The 19,245-nt window shown below is 38.6% G+C and overlaps 2 protein-coding genes across 4 annotated transcripts in view; one reads left to right on the top strand and one right to left on the bottom strand.

The window, feature by feature from the left end:
* Positions 1-84: 84 nt before the first annotated feature.
* On the bottom strand, positions 85-5,774 carry mtx3 (metaxin 3). Of its 3 annotated transcripts, none has more exons than XM_030142965.1 (9): positions 5,686-5,774; positions 4,848-4,917; positions 4,080-4,156; positions 3,894-3,986; positions 3,625-3,807; positions 3,015-3,091; positions 2,525-2,682; positions 1,808-1,951; positions 85-1,725 (listed from the first exon to the last, which is right to left on the bottom strand). In XM_030142965.1, the coding sequence occupies exons 1-9, from the start codon at positions 5,764-5,766 to the stop codon at positions 1,715-1,717; spliced, it is 894 nt and encodes a 297-aa protein (XP_029998825.1). In that variant the 5' UTR covers positions 5,767-5,774; the 3' UTR covers positions 85-1,714. The 3 variants fall into 3 exon arrangements, with proteins under 3 accessions (XP_029998825.1, XP_029998824.1, XP_029998826.1); XM_030142964.1 differs by having other exon boundaries at positions 1,863-1,951; XM_030142966.1 differs by lacking the exon at positions 1,808-1,951.
* A 1,161-nt stretch (positions 5,775-6,935) lies between these two features.
* The window catches only part of thbs4a (thrombospondin 4a), a 13,327-nt gene continuing 1,017 nt past the window's right edge, over positions 6,936-19,245 (top strand). The window contains exons 1-23 of the mRNA XM_030142961.1: positions 6,936-6,968; positions 7,847-7,955; positions 8,784-8,981; positions 9,086-9,333; positions 9,421-9,523; positions 9,663-9,754; positions 10,434-10,485; positions 10,570-10,796; positions 11,560-11,697; positions 11,789-11,869; positions 11,960-12,112; positions 13,056-13,160; positions 13,249-13,356; positions 13,470-13,629; positions 15,122-15,240; positions 15,323-15,375; positions 15,454-15,538; positions 15,648-15,744; positions 16,877-17,055; positions 17,163-17,211; positions 18,057-18,253; positions 18,342-18,514; positions 19,061-19,200. Coding sequence (XP_029998821.1) covers positions 6,966-6,968; positions 7,847-7,955; positions 8,784-8,981; positions 9,086-9,333; positions 9,421-9,523; positions 9,663-9,754; positions 10,434-10,485; positions 10,570-10,796; positions 11,560-11,697; positions 11,789-11,869; positions 11,960-12,112; positions 13,056-13,160; positions 13,249-13,356; positions 13,470-13,629; positions 15,122-15,240; positions 15,323-15,375; positions 15,454-15,538; positions 15,648-15,744; positions 16,877-17,055; positions 17,163-17,211; positions 18,057-18,253; positions 18,342-18,514; positions 19,061-19,200 — 2,869 coding nt within the window. The 5' untranslated portion in view covers positions 6,936-6,965. The remainder of the gene's footprint in view (positions 6,969-7,846; positions 7,956-8,783; positions 8,982-9,085; positions 9,334-9,420; positions 9,524-9,662; positions 9,755-10,433; positions 10,486-10,569; positions 10,797-11,559; positions 11,698-11,788; positions 11,870-11,959; positions 12,113-13,055; positions 13,161-13,248; positions 13,357-13,469; positions 13,630-15,121; positions 15,241-15,322; positions 15,376-15,453; positions 15,539-15,647; positions 15,745-16,876; positions 17,056-17,162; positions 17,212-18,056; positions 18,254-18,341; positions 18,515-19,060; positions 19,201-19,245) is intronic.

The following is a 19,245-nucleotide window of genomic DNA, read 5'->3' as shown; positions in this document are numbered from 1 at the left end:
TCCTCCTGTCTGTGGTCAGAATGTTATATCTCAGTTAATTCCTCAATGGCTTATATAAATATATTTTTGAAAAATGACAAGAGGCATAGTTGAATTATTTATTGCAATGGTAAAAGATAGTTGTCACCAACCATCCACAGTATGAACAGTAACAGCAATGACAGATATAATTTGTAAGGAAATATCAAAATTATAAAGGACATTATTAGCATTTTGTTAATGGTACAAACAAAGACATTAGCGTTCATGAAGGCACACCACAACCCGATGGTCCTCACCAGCCTGTTTGTTGTCTCATTTCACTGATGACACACGCTCTGATGGTGCTTTAAAGGGAATGTAATAATTTTTCTCTTTAGAAGTATTAGCACTTCACACAGGAAAGAGTCACAATGATGGTCCGGTAATTTTGAGTAGTGAGGATGTTCAGGAAAAGGTCAGTGAAGATGAAGAGTGGACATTTTCTTTCACAGTCCTGGTTCATTCAGACTGTGAAAGTTACACACACAAAAAAAGCAGCAATTCAAAGGGACACCTGGGTTTAGACAAGGTCAGTATTAAACAGGCACAGCAAACAACGAAAATAGAAACAGGCAAAAACAGAAGTGAGTGGATCGATGTCACAGAGGTTACACAACACAGAAAAAGGCTGAAGAGATGTTTTTCTGATACTCCTTGAAAAATATCTCACACACAAATGAATCCCAAATATTCTGCATTAATGTTTAACATATAAGGCCCTTTCTTTAATTCTATTGTCTAGCAATGATTGTGAACTATTCAACCCTATTTAATAAAACCATCTGTAGAGTGATTGCATTAATTATAGTCATAAAGCTATTTACAACTATACAAGCTTTACAAAGCAGAAGAGCAAAAATAAAATTACTAGTTCTCCTACAGCCTTTAGTGCATCCATACTGTACATTATACTAATCCAAGTGTTACTAGAATTTACAGGAAATATTTACAGTGATGTTAGGAAAGATTAGTGTTCAGAATGGTAACAAAGGATCTGAAACAGTGCTAGATACAGATTTAATTACAGAGATAATCGCAGTGATACTCTCACACTTAAACACTGTTTTCCTTTAAGGATGAAGGTGTCTTTAACTCAGGTCTGTGTTCATGGTGCTTCTAATGTAGTGACACTGAGCTCTACATAAAAACAAAAAATACCATGGAATTTGTTGAGAAACGTACAATGAGATAAAAGTTGAAAGAAAATGAACATGGGCTCGACGCAGAGGTGCCACTTATTTTCACTGCTGGACTTTTCATTTCCTTTGGCTTTCATTTTAACTTTCCGTGTCCTTCTCAACGTGCACCACTTCATAGCATTCCATCTTTAACCACATACATGCACTCAACTTATTCGACAAGCTCACACATGCACTTTTCCATCTTTATACTAACATCTTTAAAATCTATCATCATTATTTTGACATAGACTTTTAATTAAACGTTACATGACTATATTATCTCCTATAATTATATAGTCATACTTTCATTAATAAAGTTATTTTCCCTTCAAGATAAATCTGATGATTTTTGTTTTACTGACTTGAGTGGGATTAAGATTTGCACCTTTCGTTGACAGTTTTTTCTTGTTTGAATATCTGGAGATTATGCAGGTGTGGAGTTTTTCTCACTAGCCAGACTGGGTTTGGGTTCTGGTCTGTGTGGTTTGTGCTGAGGGCTGCTGCTGCGAAGGTTATCGTCCATCTGCAGCAAAAAAAAAGTACAGATTTAGATGATTCCACAGATTAGATGTTCAGCATATATCCAGGAAAAAGTACAGCTGTACCTGCCAAGTGCAAATGTGAACCCATGCAAACAAGAGAAAAGCAAAGCAGAAGCACCTTCTCTATTAAGTTGGACTCTTTATTTACAAGCTGAGTTAGTTTCTGGAGGTTGGCATCCTTTTTTTCCTGAAGAGGAGGTGGAGGACCTGGAGAAAGATGAAGCAGACACCGACAGAAGAAGAAGAAGATGGAGAGAGCTGAGAATCAGGGCAACAGGAGCAGACTTAGGCCATAAAGCACCCACATTAATGCAGAAACAAAGACCAAGCATACGTCACAGAAAAAATTATTAGACCACCCTTGCTTTCTTCAATTTCTTGTTCACTTTAATGCCTGGTCCAACTAAAGCTATATTTGTTTGGACAAATATAATGATAACAACAAAAATAGCTCCTAAGAGTTTAATTTAAGAGCTGATATCTAGCATTTGTCCATGGTTTTCTTAATAATAACCAAAATTATAAGTTATAAATAAACTTTAGGCATTCCATGTTTTCTTTTCTGTCTGGTTTAGTCACATGATACACACAGGAGTTAGTACTTGATTGCATAACCATCGTTTTTGATTACTTTTGATGGTCTAGTAATTTTTTCCGTGACTGTACATTGGAAGACACGACGAGAAACAAGTTCATGACGTTGCTTTGCGTAACATTTCCCATGCAAGTCTGTGATTAGATCATGCAAGCTAAATGTTAAAAGGAGTGGTCATTTCTTACATGGGTGGTTGGAGCTGAAGTAAAGTGCCAGGATGTTGTCACAGAAACGTGTGAGGTTGTCAAGCTGACTGAGGTGGCTCTGCAGAGGGCTGCTGGGAAGACTGGCTTTATGGAGAGGAGCCACAAAACCGAACACAAAGGCATCCAGACTGGTTGGCCTGTAGTCATGGATACATAAAAGCACAAGCAAAGTCAGATTTTCATACATGCTTTAAATGACCCCTTCTCTACCACTCAAATGTAATGAACTGGATATCTCAAAACCAAGTTACCATTTTTTTATATAACTAAAATCTTCAAACAATATTTGTAAGAGATGTATTATTTATTCTTTTTCTGTGGTAATCATGTTATGTATGGTGCCGAGTTCCTATAAACTTCTCAAATCAATGTTTTTTAAACAAGTTTTCAACAAGTCAGTCAGTTTTTTTATTCAGTGGCATTGTATATATGAGCAACTAGTTATGTCAGCAAACTTATAAGAACTTACGAGTTGCCAAAGAAATAGTTTGCTGTTCCCAGTCTGTAGGAGAGGAGATTAAGGCACTCTTTAGCATCACTGTAGATCTGACACAAAGAGAGAGAACAATTTATAACTAATGAACAGACACTTACAAACTATCACAATTAAAAAGAAAATAACTAACATACTAACATGCAACTTTGAATAGAAGACACACTTCAATATTTATTAAATTTGATGGGGGTTGGCGGTTGTACTTCCTAAGTAAAAGTTTCAGTAGAGGGCTACTCCTAATGTCTAATATTCCCCAAAAAACACATTGCACCTCAAATTTCAAGGATGATCAAAAGCGACATCTATTTACAGTGCTTATAGTCGCCTTGTTTAAATAGAACCAGGTGATAATAACAGTGATTTGCTCCCAAATAACTGAGTCGAACCAACTATCAATTGTTTTGTTAACTCTGCTCTTTTGTTTACTATTGAACCGATCTTCCTACAAAGCTCTGATGGTGGATCTTTATTAAAATGCATATATGCAAATGCAAATAAGAGCATATTGAATGTTTTGGAATTCTTTGCCATGGAAATGCAGTATAGTATGCCCTTTTCATCATTTGTTTTCACAAATATCTACCTTTCCCTCAACTTCAGTGATTCTGTGTAGTGGCGACTCTCCTTTTGTCAGCAGGATCCTGGAGAGGGCGTTGTTGGCATGGCGACTCGGGACTACGAAGTTGAGTGGAAATGGTGAACGCGAAGCAAACCACGGTCGTGTCAAATTGGCATAGTTTTCTGCATCTACCCAGAAGGTATGCAACTGTGACACAGAGAACATTACTTTAAACATGAAGAGTACTCACATGTTAGTATTTTTCCAAAAACAAGCAAATGAGAGTGTTTTACCAAAGCTGGTCGTAACTTCTCTTCAAGCAAAGCAATGTATGCCATTGTGTCGGCACCTTGTCTTGCTGTGAGCTCATAGTCGGCATTAAACCTCTGAAAAAACATCATAAATTTTAAACTCCATCTAATGGGTTTGAGAAAAGGGATGTAATGCATGAGGGGGAAAGACTGAGCATTCACTCTCACCTGTTTTCTCAGGAAGTTGAGAATCTGATTGGGATCTTTAACTGCAGCTTCTCCACAAACCAACTCTGGGACTGTTGCTATAGGATTTACAAAGATAGATTATAATGCAAATTTATGAGTGAATGCAACTGCCTAATATATCTAACATGAAAAAATATCATAGTTTAGCATTACGTTTCTCAGTTTTATTCACAACTTTACAAAAAAATTGAATGCAACAAAACATAAATATTATTTTCATTAGTATTAAATATATTCATTTATTTTAATATGCCTATACTTGTATTAAAAACTCATTCAACAAAATATTTATATAGTGCTGTGCAAAAGTCTTGTGCAACAACCTTTTGCTTTGTTGTTGTTGTAGGGTTGTAACAGCCATGTGTCTTTATATCTATCAAGAAATATGTGTGCAGTATTGAAATACACACAAACTAAAAAAAATATGTGAAATGCATTTCTGTTTTTAATTATGTTTACATATTTACTATATGTTCCACTTGGGTATATATTACTACAAAGACTGAGAAATGCATGTGTAATAAAACACAAGATCGTTTAAGAAAACCTCAATCCACATGGAGGTCACACTAAATACTGACTGTTTAGTTCTGATTTTTTTTTTTTTTTTTTTCATTTTGTGTGTACATTTCAATACTGTGCAAATATTTTTGGCATATTTCACGTTAGAAATAAGGACCTATGCCTATTCCAGTAATCACTGTAGATTCCCAACCAAAATCTTAAAAACTGAACGCTGAAGCTCACCTGTAAGAGTTTTCCAGGTCCAGTCTATGGGAGAAACTGTAACTTGTGCTCCTGAAAACTTGGAATATGCCTTTAGAAGAAAAAAACAATTCAATCAGGACAGATTTTACAAAAAAAGATAACAGCATCTGCATTCAACTTCAAAGCCTGTAGATGGATTAGAAGAAATTCTCCATCACTTCAAATCACAGATGTGAAGATCTGATACAAGAAGCAATACTGATTTTACACTGCCTAAAGTACGAAAGACATGTTCTTTCACTCATATCAGTTCTTTTTAATTCCCTAATTTAATATAAAAAGAGTCTAGGTTTTAGATAGGAACATCTGTCATACTGAGAGAAAATGAACCCAAGTGTCACCCTGTGGCAAGAGTGGCAACTGCATGAACACTGACAGTAAAACAGCATGATAAACATCCTGCAAAGAATTCACCAAACAAACTCTGACATTGTATTTATTACCACGCCTGCTACACCCCAGGTTCAGTCTGTCCAATGAAACAGGAAAAAAAACTAAAACAATCTATAACGGACTCTAAACAAGCTGACCTTGAAGGAGTATGTTTGGTAGCTGCGACTATGACACACGCCGACACACGGATTTAAGACCAAAATTTAGGACAGCGATGCTCGGCAGACATGAAGCTGAATTATTTTACAGATAATGTTATTTTCTGTCACGACGTCCGGTGCAAACAAACTGACTGCAGTGGGTCAGTTAGCATGAAGCTAACCAAAGATACGCAGAGAAACCGCAGAGCAAGAAACCTGTCGTCTAAAGAAAAAGAAGGACAGAATGTAAAGTCCGGGTTTTGTCGAACAGGAGAGTGTCTTACCAGAACTATGAGGGACTCCGTGTGGACAGAAGGCAGACCCCAGTCTCCTCCCCAGCATCTCAGCTCCATGGCAGCCGCCATGTTGGATTCAAGGAAGGGGCTGCTGACGTCATGACATACCTGTCATACCCACGACCAGGACTAGGACTAGGACTAGAACTAGGACCAGGACTAGGACCAGGTCTAAACCTAGGATTAGGACTAGGACCAGATCTAGAACTGGAACCAGGAGCAGGACTAAGACCAGGTCAAGAACTAGGACCAAGACTATGACCAGGTCCAGCACTAGAACCAGGACCAGGACTAGAACTAGAACCAGGAGCGGGAACAGACCAGATCCAGGACTAAGACCAGGTCAAGGACCAGGTCTAAGAGCAGGACCAGGGAAAGAACCAGAATCAGGTCTTAGACCAGGACCAGAGTCAGGACCAGAACTACAACTGAGACAAAGATGCGAACCAGGAGCAGGACTAGGGTAAGGAGCAAGACCAGGACCAGGGCAAGGACTAAGACAAGAACCAGGACAAGTGCCAGAACTAGAGCTAGAATCAGGGCCAGAACCATGACCATGGCCAGGAGCAAGAGCAGGACCAGGACAAGAGCCAGAACCAGGTACAAGTAGCACACACTTCCACATAAGTGAAGGTTTTACAGTCAAAATTCAGCTAAATGTACCTGAAGTATGAAGTGTAGAAGTAGTCATTGTGCAATAATGACAGTGTGTGCATGTATTTCCAGTATTATCTTGTCATATCTGAGAAAAACAGATAAAAAACAGGTGCTTTATTACAACACTGCAAACACAACAAAGCTGAAGGTGGCCTAAGACTTTTGCACAGTGCTGAACATTGTACTGCTGTAAATATTTTAGATGGAGCTCATTTAATTTCAACTCCTTTATATAGGCTACTGTTGTTAGTTTGATCTACAGCAATGCATCATATTCTATAATCTAATCATATGTTTGTTGTGTCTCTGGCCTCTGAAAACCATGTATCTGTACATAGGTCATCTTCCCATGAGCTCATAAAAATTATCAGCTTGTTAATTTGCAAAAAAACGTAAGCATTTTATTGTTAGACATATTAGTGAATAACAACTTTTTCAGGCGACATATAAAATGGTAATGTATTTTTGTGGTATTGTTTATGTTTTCAGCTGCAGAACCTTAACATCTGTTCAGGGGCTGATAGTCAGACTATCAAGGCTTCCAGGTGTTTGGTCCAGTTTGGACCAGACAGCCAGACACAGACGGATACGTGGTGATAATGCACTGAGGGATGGTAAATGTCTCCTTTTGGCTTGGACAGCTGCACAAAACTGAAATGTACTCAAGACTTGAAGGAAAACCTTTAAGACGACTACCAGACATCTAGCATGAAATGTTTCCAGGGTTAAAAACAATCCCAGGTCTGGCGTCCTCTCTCATTCACTCCCCACATTCTGCAACAGATGACATTAAGAGAAGACCCACAAAGCCATGTTAGATTAAACAATGTAAATTAAATTAAAACTGAATCAAAAACATCTGGGGTATTGTTGTGCATTCAGCCGGTAGATCAGATGTGTATCTACAACACAGGTTCCTGGTGTTTGTGGAAAACAATGGCCAGCTGGAAACAGATTTCCCCTCTCCTGAGAGAACAGATTTCAGACATTTTTAAGACCTGGCTCACTGTACAGAGGCTGAGACACTTTTATACTATTATATGTGAAATTCCCAATAGGTAGTAAACACTTTGGTTTATTTCTTAAAAGATGTATCTTGACAGTAAGTAAAGTCAGGAATTAAATGAATCAAAATACTCATATAGTATACACAGTAAGTGTTTATGATGCTTCCATAAAATAAAGTTGTACTCCAGCTTTGACTCACAATATTCATCTTGGGATCGATTCATCATGTCATCAACCCACAGTAGCATGGGGACACTCCCCCAGATGACTGAATAGGACACTGTGCCACTTTCACAGCAGTAGCGCACTAGGACACTCCCATTTGCTTTAAAAGCTGTGCTGTGGCCACAAATTCATCTTACCTCTGCTGGAATTTTGCTTCAGCATCTGGATGTTCAGTTCATCCATGATTTAACGGGACAGCCTTCATCTGTGTAACCCTTATTGATCCACTGGAAAATTTACTCTAACTTTCCGAACTCAGGAGCTGTGTTTGAGGTGTGAGGCTGTGATGATGGGTGTGTGGGCCAGAGTGGCGGCTCTGTCTCTGGTCCTGCAGCAGCTGACGCTCACCGTCACAGCTCAGGGCGTTAGTAAGTACTGACTCTTTAATATCAATGCATCTGGTAAATATTATACAGTGTGTTTCTGTGGTGGAGTACTTTCCTGTACATTATCACTGTCACTAATAAATGTATCAATTTCAGTTGAGTCTTCTCTATGTATTTATGTCTAACTGTGTGTTGTCTAGTCTTACAACTTATAATCAGCACCAAACCACAAATAACAATGGTAGTTCTGTTGATTTAATTGGCATTAAGGTATGTTTTTGAGGCTTCTAAAGCAATACACTTTGACCTACATTATGTCAGATGCTACAACAACACAAACTGTCATTTGAGAGTGTGCTTGTGCAGAGCCTTCATTTGGCTGGAATCTACACACAAATGTTTCCATTTAAATACCAGTCACTTTGTGTTATTGTTGAATTTGGCTAACAGCATTGTGCATATGTCACTGTATGTATATGCGTGCCACATGTGTGCACACACCATGAGGCAGTGGCTTTGTTCCAATGGAAAGAGTTTACTGGTCTTTTCTGAAACTGCAGTCCACCACTCTATAAACACAGCAGGACACAAAAGTAACTGTACTCTTCCACACAGTCATACAGGTGTGCACAGACACACATACATTCTCACACATTATAAAGTTCCATGGTGCTCTGACTCAGCAGTAGCACTCAAAAGTGTTCTCAGTTGGTTCCACTGGACATTTTTAAAACTCATACTTACCACTAATTGACAATTACTGCTACATTTACCCCTGTTCAACAATAAAAAGTACCCTCTTTGTATACATTGTCTTGATTTTCTCTTGTGTTGAACGTGACCCATTTTAACAGTCCTCTCTTCTGTTAGTCTATGACCTGCTGCTGTCTCCAGACTGCCTGCCAGATCTGCTTCAAGGAGGCCTGAAGAACAAAGGAAGAGATGAGGCATTCCTGCTCGCATCATTTATCCTACAAAACAAAGCTCCCACGTCTCTCTTTAGTGTCATCAACCCCAAAGACAACTCCAAGTACCTGGAGCTGAGCGTGCAGGCCAAGCTAAGCAAGAGTGAATTATTACACAGAAACATTCCATAATCTGTGACAACCACAGTACCGAAACACTTCATGTAATGTTTTCCTGTATTTCTTCATGTTTTCTTCCATTTTTAGTGACTCTCCGATACCAGAAGCCTGATGGCAGATTTGGTACGACCAGTTTTAACCATCCGTCCCTGGCCGACGGCAGAGACCATGATGTGATACTTCATGCCAGTGGTCTACAGCGTGGCCCCCCACGCCTACACATCTATGTAGACTGCAGACTGGTGCACACTTTGGACGATCTACCGGCTGCTTTTGGGTCATTACCATCTGGTCCCAACAGGGTGGCACTTAGGACCCTGCAGACAAGTGGACAGGTGACTGAGAACTGTATGAGTGCAACATAACACCACAGACTTATAGTATCTGTATGTATTATTTTATTCCTTTTCTGTTTGTGTTAGGATGAACTGAGAGACTTAAAGCTGGTGATAGAGGACACTATAGACAATGTGGCCACTCTGCATGACTGCAATACTGATCAGGGTGAAGCTGTGCAGTTGCTGGGTGAGAGCATTTAACAAGCATGAAATGAATGAAATGTTTTTACAACTCTACTATTATACTGTCTCTATGAAATAAATCAGTGCCACAAGCATGTAACTCCTACAAACTTGCTATAAACACATTTTGTAAATTATCTCAGGTATCCAGGAAGCCAGGACAGCACATGACCAGGCCACGATGCTGGAGCTGAAGAGGATGCTGTCAGAGATGAAAGAGCTCCTCAACCAGCAGGTATGGTCTATTATAGACAGTGAACACCAACAAAGATTATATTTGGGATGTTTATAAACCAGATAGTATAAATATGACACAAAATACAACAGATAAAGGCAAAGAAAATGTTCTGTCTCTAGTTTAAGGATAACTGTGGCTAATAATAAATCTGCTGTGACTGTTGTGGAGAGTTACTTTACCTAATTTAAAAATGGAAAACTGTAGGATAATTTATAACTATCTGGAATTTCCTTTTTTTAAGGGGTGAAATTGAAAATACAGGGACTGGTTTTGTAATAAAATCAGCAGATCACTGTAGAAGAAGGGGAATGCAGACTATGAAGGCTCACTGCTTTTCTGGACCTCTTATATTTCAAGGCTTTCACTCAGCTACACACTAGAACAAAAAAATTGGCATTCCCTTCAGCGGCACACAGAGGTAGGTGATTTCTTATGATCATTTAAAGCAGGAGATTTGTAGGGAGATAAGGCATCAAAAAGAAGAGCCTGAGGCGATAAAGTGCTCATATAAACATCTGAGTGTGTTGGATTCATAAAATAGAATGACGGGTCACATACGGAAACAGTTCACCCACTTTAGCATAAAGGTTTTTATCCCCAGACTTTCAACAGCTATAGAAAAATTAAATCCTGATCCTGGCTAACACATTTTTATCAATCTGTCTATGTGGTTCAGATAAAGGAGACTTCTTTTCTGAGGAACACCATCGCTGAATGTCTTGCCTGTGGTATGCTGCACACACACTCTCATTCATTCAGATAGTACAAGGACATTTAAACAACTTGTTTTGTGTCTGTCACTACCTGCTCAGGTCTCGGAGGCACTCCAACCAACACTAATCCAAGTCCACATCCAGGTCCAGTTCCAGGTCCAAGTCCAGGACAGTTTAATTTGCCTCCTCAGCCTCTGTCTCAGTGCCCACCTGGCACCTGTTTCAGACAGAACATGTGTATCCGTACAGAATCAGATGGTTTTCGGTGTGCCCCCTGTCCTGATGGCTACACTGGAGACGGAGTCTACTGTGACGACGTAGACGAGGTATGAGTGCATGTTTTTTAGACTATGATGATGCTTCAGGTGGCTTTTTACAATGTGTGTAAATGACACAAATCCCATGCAACCTGATCAATTCACTTCCTGTTTTGGTCACTTCCATATATCAGATACAGGTTTGAATTTTGCTGTTTGCTCATTCTGAACAGTCCAATGTGAATTCACATAACTTTATTCTGGACATGTCACAGTTCTATGCTGGTGTGTGCCATTTGGATTTAGATTTAGATTAGACTTTATTGATCCTACAACAGAGAAATTCAAGGTACCAACAGAATAAAGGGTGAGAAAAATGTGCATGCATAAAGATAGTGCAAAAGACAAACAATATAAAAATAATAATCATGATACTAGTAAGCAATAAAACTTGATATATGTACATATTTACATAACAGTAGGCAGTGGATGTCTTTGTCTTCATCCTCATCTTTGTCATTATCTGTTCACATATTTGCTGGCTTCCACTGCACATCAGCTCACCAAACCATAAACTTGGACTTCAGTGGCTTATATGTTTACGTCAAAACAATGGCGTGCTGCATGTGACATCTTTATTATTGTTCTTTTGTGCATGCAGATTGGTTAAGGACCATTACCATTTCACCAAAATAAGCACCAATGCTGACACAGTGAATGCAGCCTTCATGTGCATATGTTTGTTCAACCCTATTTGTACTGACTGTGAAAAAGGAGCGCCAGTTATTGATGACTTTCCTCTGTTTTTTTTGTTTTTTTTTTATCTTTTCAGTGCAAGTTTAATCCATGCTTCCCTGGTGTGCAGTGCGTGAACACTGCTCCTGGTTTTCGCTGTGGGAAATGCCCTCTGGGATACACTGGGCCAGAGATAAATGGAGTGGGAGTATCTTATGCTAAGTCACACAAACAGGTACATTAAGAGGAGGACTGCTTATGTTCTTTAACAAATCATTTCAAATGGAGAAGAAGCTGCACTGACAGTAAATAAATCTATTTCCCAGGTGTGTGATGACATAGATGAGTGTCTTGGCCCACCTGAAAATGGAGGCTGTGTTCCCAACTCTCACTGCTACAACACTATAGTAAGATCACTGACACTGGGGCACTTATTGACTTACAGCAGAGGGTAACAGGTTCTGATCCTGGATCCTTTCTTTTACTGTACTCTTCAGGGCTCCTTCCGTTGTGGAGACTGTAAGACTGGCTTCACAGGTGACCAAGTGAGAGGCTGTCGTGGCACCAGGCTTTGCCCCAACGGTCAACCCAACCCCTGTGACGCCAATGGCGACTGTGTTGTGGAGAGAGACGGCAGCATTAGCTGTGTGGTAAGAATTTCCACCTGAAAATATTCACATATTGAAGCAGATATGTCTGTATTGTAAACAGGGCCACCGCAAGAGGGAGAAATGTGATGATGGTTTTAAGGGCCCGTGACTGGCAGGCAAGGCAAGGCAAGGCAGATTTATTTGTATAGCACAATTCATACACAGGGCAATTCACAGTGCTTTACAAAAATTGGAAAAGAGACAGGGTAAGAGCACACAATTACAATTAAAACATAATCAATAAAACATAAATAATAATCAATTAAAACAAAGTAAAAGAGGAGAGTGCAGATAGAACCCTTTCAGTTGTTCTATGCATAGTTGGACAGAGCTGTTTTCAGCCTGGACTTAAACATTGTCATACGGACCCTAGAAAATAGTAGAGCATTGTAGATTTTTTAAAATGAAAATTAACCCATCAGCATAAAAGAATGTTTGCCTCACAAGTCACTAATAAGTATATTTGTTCTTTGCATTAGTTTTGTTTTTGGCAAAAAAGAATAAATTTGTGTCAGGGTCTGACCCCCACATTCACCTTTCTTATTTCAAGGTGTGATTTGGTCCAGGTGCCAAAACTCCTTGTTGATGCTAGTAAATATACCTCCATCCAAAGACAAACTGTATTTTATTTCTATCTGTATATCAATTAAATACATCTAATACTGTTATCATTAAGAAATATTATTAAAATTTAAAATACAGCTTACACCTTTCTCATCAATCTTGCACAAAACTGTAAAATCTATTATAAGTATTTTTAATCCATGCCTGCACAGGGTTATATTTTTAGGGTTTGCATGATTGCAGTTATTATGCATTATGCATTATTATGATTTGCAGTATTGAAGTGGTGGGGCCTAAAGTGGTATTTTTTTAATGGAGACCCAAATCCCTGGCAGCACCCCTGGTTGTAAATGTCCTGTTATTTTATGGGTGTTTTTAGTGTGGCATTGGATATGCAGGCAACGGATACGTGTGTGGAAAGGACACTGACATTGATGCGTATCCTGACACTAAGCTGCAGTGCAGGGACAACAAGTGTGAAAAGGTATTTACTTCTACATTTCTTCCCTCTCTTTTGTTGATTTCTCTACTATTATAAAACAAACCTATTTATGTTTCTGTTTTGTTTCTAGGACAATTGTATATTTGTGCCTAACTCAGGCCAAGAGGATGCAGACAGAGATGGGATGGGAGATGCCTGTGATGACGATGCAGACAGTGACGGCATTATGAACATAGATGTACGTAACCTACTCCATTATGAAACTGAACCTGTAGGGGTCTCTCTCCGTCATTATGAACTGTATTTACTAAGACCATACACTAGGCAGTGAACTCCATCTGTATGTCCCAGGATAACTGCTGGCTGGTTCCTAACGTGGACCAGAGGAACAGTGACAAGGATCTCCATGGCGACGCTTGTGACAACTGCAGGACTGTAGATAATCCAACACAGAGGGATACAGACCAGGACGGGTTGGGAGATGAATGTGATGATGACATGGATGGGGATGGTGAGTGTGAAGTAAATGGAGTAAATTAATTAAGTCAATTCATCATCGCCAGAGTGCAGTTATTTGAGCAAACTGCAATTACATTTCTTCATCATCATGATAACTGAAAAAAACATCTGGAGGCGGGGAAAATAAATGTTCATTTCTATTTCTACATTTTCCACTGTTTGAGGTTTGACTATAACATTTATAATAGTGTCATGTTGACTCCTACTCTGCTGCTCTGGTCTCATGGCGACAGAGTGAATTAAAGCCACCAGTTATTTATGTCAAGGCCTGACTTCAGTTATTAGGATTGTCTGTAGTTTCTTGATATTGTTCAATAATCTGCTTTGTATATTTAAATTACTATTCACCAAATACAGTATTTTCCCGGTACAATTTTTTCCTTACAAAGCCTAAAATAAAACAGATCTAATTTTTTTATTTTTCTGTACCATGTTAGTGCCAATAATTAACTTTTTCTTCTTCAGTTCTTCATGAGATGTAATTATAGTATTATTATGCATGTGCTGTAATAGTAGGATAAAATTAACATAAAAAGTAATTAAACTGTCAATTAGAATATAATATATTTATTAATTTATTAACTTTACAGTATTATGATTGTATAGATTTGTTACTGTGATATGTAGTTGGGGTTTCAATTTAATGGACAAAGAATGGTTAATACTGTGGGAGGTCTAATAATAGCACAATTACTGCTTGTATTACATCAGTACAGGTTATACTTTTGGAACATTGTGAAACCAAATGGCTGATAATCACTTTAAAGACTACTGTGTATTTTAAGGTTTCCAAACCACAGACTGTCTAGACTCATCTGTCTAGACATGTTTTTTTCTCCAGACCGGCAAGGCTTAATCTCCTCAAAACATCCTTTTTATGCCTGTTCCCAAATCACATCTTCTCCTGGTTAGATCACTGGCTTTTTCACAATTATCATTAAAAAAAAGAAAAAAAAACCTTTAAAACCCAGGTATAAAAGAGTGTTATATGTTAAAACCTTTCCAAATGTAGTCGTAAGTGTTGCTCCACAAACTGTTCTCACATGTTTAAATGCCACAGCGTACCCTTTAAGAACAGGTCTCATTTGTTCCACATTTTACTTTGAGTTTTGCGTCTGCCCACATATTTACTTTTGCATGCTTGCACATGTTGCATGTTTTGTTCCTCCTGTTCAGTCATTTTGTCAAGGCTCCAACCTCTGGATCATTTGGTTATGTCTTTAACTCTGGGCCTGGATTGCTTAGTTCTTTGTCATGTCTGTCTCCTGTCTAAAAGGCATTTTTTCCACTGTAATGCTTTGCCAGGCGCTAAAGGCCAGTGGAAAATATTTCACCTTCGTCGAAAACAAACACTGCCATCTGGTGATGCATTTGATAGACTGTGTCTGCAGCTGCGGTGTTTCATGCTTTTGAATTATCCTGTCAGATGTCAGAATTTTTAGACATGAAGTAGGGAATAAAGAATAAAACATCCATATTTTCAGGCTTGAAAAATATCCTTGACAACTGCCCGCGAGTCCCCAACCCTGACCAGAGTGACAGAGACAACGACGGGGTGGGAGACGCCTGTGACAGCTGTCCTGATATGGTCAACCCTAACCAGGTAACCACAAAACCAAACAACCCAAACTATCTAATCTAGAGCCTCATCTTTGGCCAACAGGGTTTGTTTCTTCTACCTGCAGTCTGACTCAGATGATGACCTCGTAGGAGACACTTGTGATGACAACATAGACAGGTACAAGTTACTGTCAGGACATGTTTGATGTCATACACTTGTGATAAATGTTTCAGCTACGCTCCTTCTCTGTCTTAGTGATGGTGATGGCCACCAGAACACAAAAGACAACTGTCCCACAGTCATCAACTCCGCTCAGCTGGACACTGACAAAGATGGACTGGTTTTAATCTATTTCTTTCTTCCTTCACTGCCATTTATACTAATTTAACTGAAACATTGACAACTCAGTGATTAACCTGCTCTGAATGCCCCACTTCATCATTTTCTAGGGAGATGAATGTGACGATGATGATGACAATGACGGCATTGTGGATGAAGATGACAACTGCAGATTAGTTCCCAATACGGATCAAAAAGACACAGATAGTTAGTAGTGCTCTATTTTTCTACCTGTGTGTGTGTTCACTGGTGTTTATACAATACTTTGATGTTTAATGTTTTCCTGACCTTTTTTCTCTTTTTAATTGTTACATACCATTATGACTCATTTCATAGCAGACCTAATCTACATCATGCGAAGAGCAAATTTGTACATAAATGAACATTGCTGGCCATTTTTATTGCATGTTTACATCACCTTACAATATTATCTTTAACCTCCAAAGGCCTGAAGAGCCACCAGCGACCAAAAGCATCTACTGATCTAAAGTGTTGAATAACTTCTGATCCACTAATCCTATCAATAAGTTTAATGATTCCGGAAAAATGCAACTTCCCAGCTTTTAAATTGTATTAATGGGAGCAGTAGTAGATGCTTGTGTTTACATGCAGTTAGTGATATATTGAAAAAAAGTCACTTTTTCTTCAGTTTTTTCCTTTTGCGATCTAATATTCTTTGAATTTACTCAGATCTTCATTTCTGACTGTAAATTAGTAATAGCAAAACACCTGATTTTCACTGAAAAATTACACTAAAATATAATATCATATGTTATTATGGAGAGTTGCATCCAAATTTGTTGTGTGCAATAAAATAATTAAATTTAATTTGAATATTTATTGAATAAAACAAGAAAAACACTTGGAGAGCGTAGACCTCCACCAAGACAGATCTGTCCCCCCAATCACCACCAAAATTTAATCATTTCTCCCTTGTGCCAGTATCAACATTTCCTGAAAATTTCATGAAAATCCGTCCATAACTTTTTGAGTTATCTTGCTAAAAAACAAACAAACATGCATGCAAACACACAAAGCAAAGTGATCACAATACCTCCTGGCGGAGGTAAAAATGAGATCAAATAAATGCATAACAGCATTGCTTTCATTTACTCTGATCAGTAAAATAACATATACATTCTAAATATATAAAGGAGAACAAATAAATTCACTTTGGCAGAACTAACAGAATTAACTGTTATTGGCTTTCTCACATCAGTCAATAAACAGAATGTTGATTCAGTGTTAAAACAACATGCGTCTTTTGGCCACATAAGTGAAATGAAATGTTTGGGAGCAGATTCATTCATATACTGCTGTATGTGCGTCTGTGTTTCAGATGATGGAGTTGGAGACGCTTGTGAAGGAGACTTTGACAAAGATAATGTCATTGACATTATCGACCACTGTCCAGAGAATGCTGAAATCACCCTGACGGACTTCAGAGCCTATCAGACCGTAGTGCTCGACCCAGAAGGGGACTCTCAAATCGACCCCAACTGGGTGGTCCTCAACCAGGTGACCAACACACACACCTGTGTTTTCTTTGAAACATACAATCTGTGGTATCATCGTCACTAATGTGTCCCAGTAATATAGCATAGATATTTTCTCTGTCCTGACAGGGCATGGAGATAGTTCAGACCATGAACTCTGACCCTGGCCTCGCTGTGGGTAAATATCAAATACATTCATACTTCAAATAGTTATCTGTAGAGGTGGACAAGGTGGATTCAGATCCTGTACATGAGCAAAAACATCTGATAAAACACAGTGAAAGTACTCCACTGCAAATAAAGTGTCCCCAACTGTACTGACATAAAATATCTGAAATATGAAAAGTAAAAGAAGTCATTATGGAGTAAAATGATCAGTGTTTGGTATCATATATAATGTTTTTGGATTCAGTTTACTGTTGAGGTTGTTTTATGTTGAGCTCACTGTTACTACTTTATGTACTATCTACACTTAAATCCGTAGGATCTGTAGCATCGCTTTGAGGACCTTGTGTCTCTCAAAAGTCAACTTTTCATGAAGTCAGAAAAACAGGTTAATCTTCAGATTTTCGGTTGTTTTATTTTTTATTTTTTCTTCATAGTTGTGACATTTTATTTCTGATGTAACTGTTTTTAGGTTACCTTTAACATCAGAATATGGAGATGGAATTTGTCCAATTAACTATAACTCTAGCCTGTTTACAGATTCAGTGTGTACTGTCACATAAATGAGTAAATAAAATGAAAATAAAATGTGAATTTCCTCAATTTAGGAATTTTCACAGATATTCAAAATCAACACATTTGGAAAAGTGGTGCAAGAGAGGCTGAAAAATTAAGAAACTAAAGCTGTCACACAAATGAAGTGGAGTAAAAAAAGTACAATATTGTCTCATACATGTAGTGGAGTATAAGTATTAAGTATTGATTTGTCAAGTAAAGCACAGTTTTCATCTGTGATATCACTACATCACTATACACTTCACTCCATCTCGTGTTTTGTGCGTGTTTTTTTATTTGTAGGTTATACGGCGTTCAGTGGGGTCGACTTCGAGGGAACATTCCATGTGAACACTGTCACAGATGATGACTACGCTGGCTTCATCTTTGGTTACCAGGACTCCTCCTCCTTCTATGTGGTGATGTGGAAGCAGACGGAGCAAACCTACTGGCAGGCTGCACCTTTCAGAGCTGTCGCTGAGCCGGGAATACAGCTGAAGGTGTGTTTGAAATGTGTTTTCTTCTCAGAATAAAAGGTCATGTCACTACTTGCCATCACTTTGAACTGTTACTTTGTTTTAATACCAGGCAGTGAAGTCTAAGACAGGTCCTGGTGAACATCTGAGGAACTCCCTCTGGCACACGGGACACACCGATGAACAGGTTCGACTCCTGTGGAAGGACCCCAGGAACGTCGGCTGGAAGGACAAGGTTTCCTACCGCTGGTTCCTCCAGCACAGACCGCAGGTTGGATATATCAGGTAAACATAGACATTCACTAACACTCTAAGGCAGGGATATCAAACATATGGCCAGTGGGCCAAAGCTGGCCTGCCAAAGGCTCCAATCTGGTTGGTGGGATGCATGACTCAAACTGACACTCATTTTAGACCAATTTGATCTTAAGTGGGTATGGCCAGTCAAGTAACAGCATAATAGCCTAAAAATAACTCCAAATTCTACAATTTTAACAATTTTATGCCTGTGACTAAATGTTTTGTGGTTTTGCAGAGAAGTCGAGGCATAATATTGTTAAAAGTGAACTTGTTTTTCTGTAGAAATTTCAGGTTCAGAATAATCACATCTGTGAAAGGAGAGGTTTTAAATGTAAATATTTTCATGATTGAATTTTACATTTTTGGACTAAAACAAAGAGAAAACTTTAGAGTTTTCATTATTGATAGATTTTTATGCTGTTGATTTACTGGTCCGGCCTGGTTGAGATCACATTGGTTCTGCATGTGGCCCCTGAACTAAATGAGTGTAGAAGTCCACATTTGTAACTAGTTTTACTTTGTTTGAACCAGGGCTCGTTTCTATGAGGGTTCCGACCTGGTTGCAGATACAGGGGTTATAATTGACACCAGCATGAGAGGTGGAAGACTGGGCGTGTTCTGTTTCTCTCAGGAAAATATCATCTGGTCCAATCTTAAATATCGCTGTAATGGTGAGTGTCTCACAGGAAGCTGATTTCCCCAAATAATCTGTAAGT

Source organism: Sphaeramia orbicularis, chromosome 9, assembly GCF_902148855.1.
Source record: "Sphaeramia orbicularis chromosome 9, fSphaOr1.1, whole genome shotgun sequence".
Lineage (NCBI taxonomy): Eukaryota > Metazoa > Chordata > Actinopteri > Kurtiformes > Apogonidae > Sphaeramia > Sphaeramia orbicularis.
Note: the sequence above shows the minus strand (reverse complement) of the source record. Positions and strands in the feature narration are given on the sequence as shown.

Bases quoted from the DNA above. Each gene is read 5' to 3' on its own strand.
- mtx3 (XM_030142964.1), bottom strand. From the start codon at position 5,766: ATGGCGGCTGCCATGGAGCTGAGATGCTGGGGAGGAGACTGGGGTCTG. The intron at 1,952-2,524 runs GTAAGAAATGAC...ATCTTTCTCCAG, and splicing joins CTTCAGCTCCAACCACCCAT to GTCCTCCACCTCCTCTTCAG. The intron at 1,726-1,862 runs GTGCTTCTGCTT...TTTTTGCTGCAG, and splicing joins AGTCCAACTTAATAGAGAAG to ATGGACGATAACCTTCGCAG.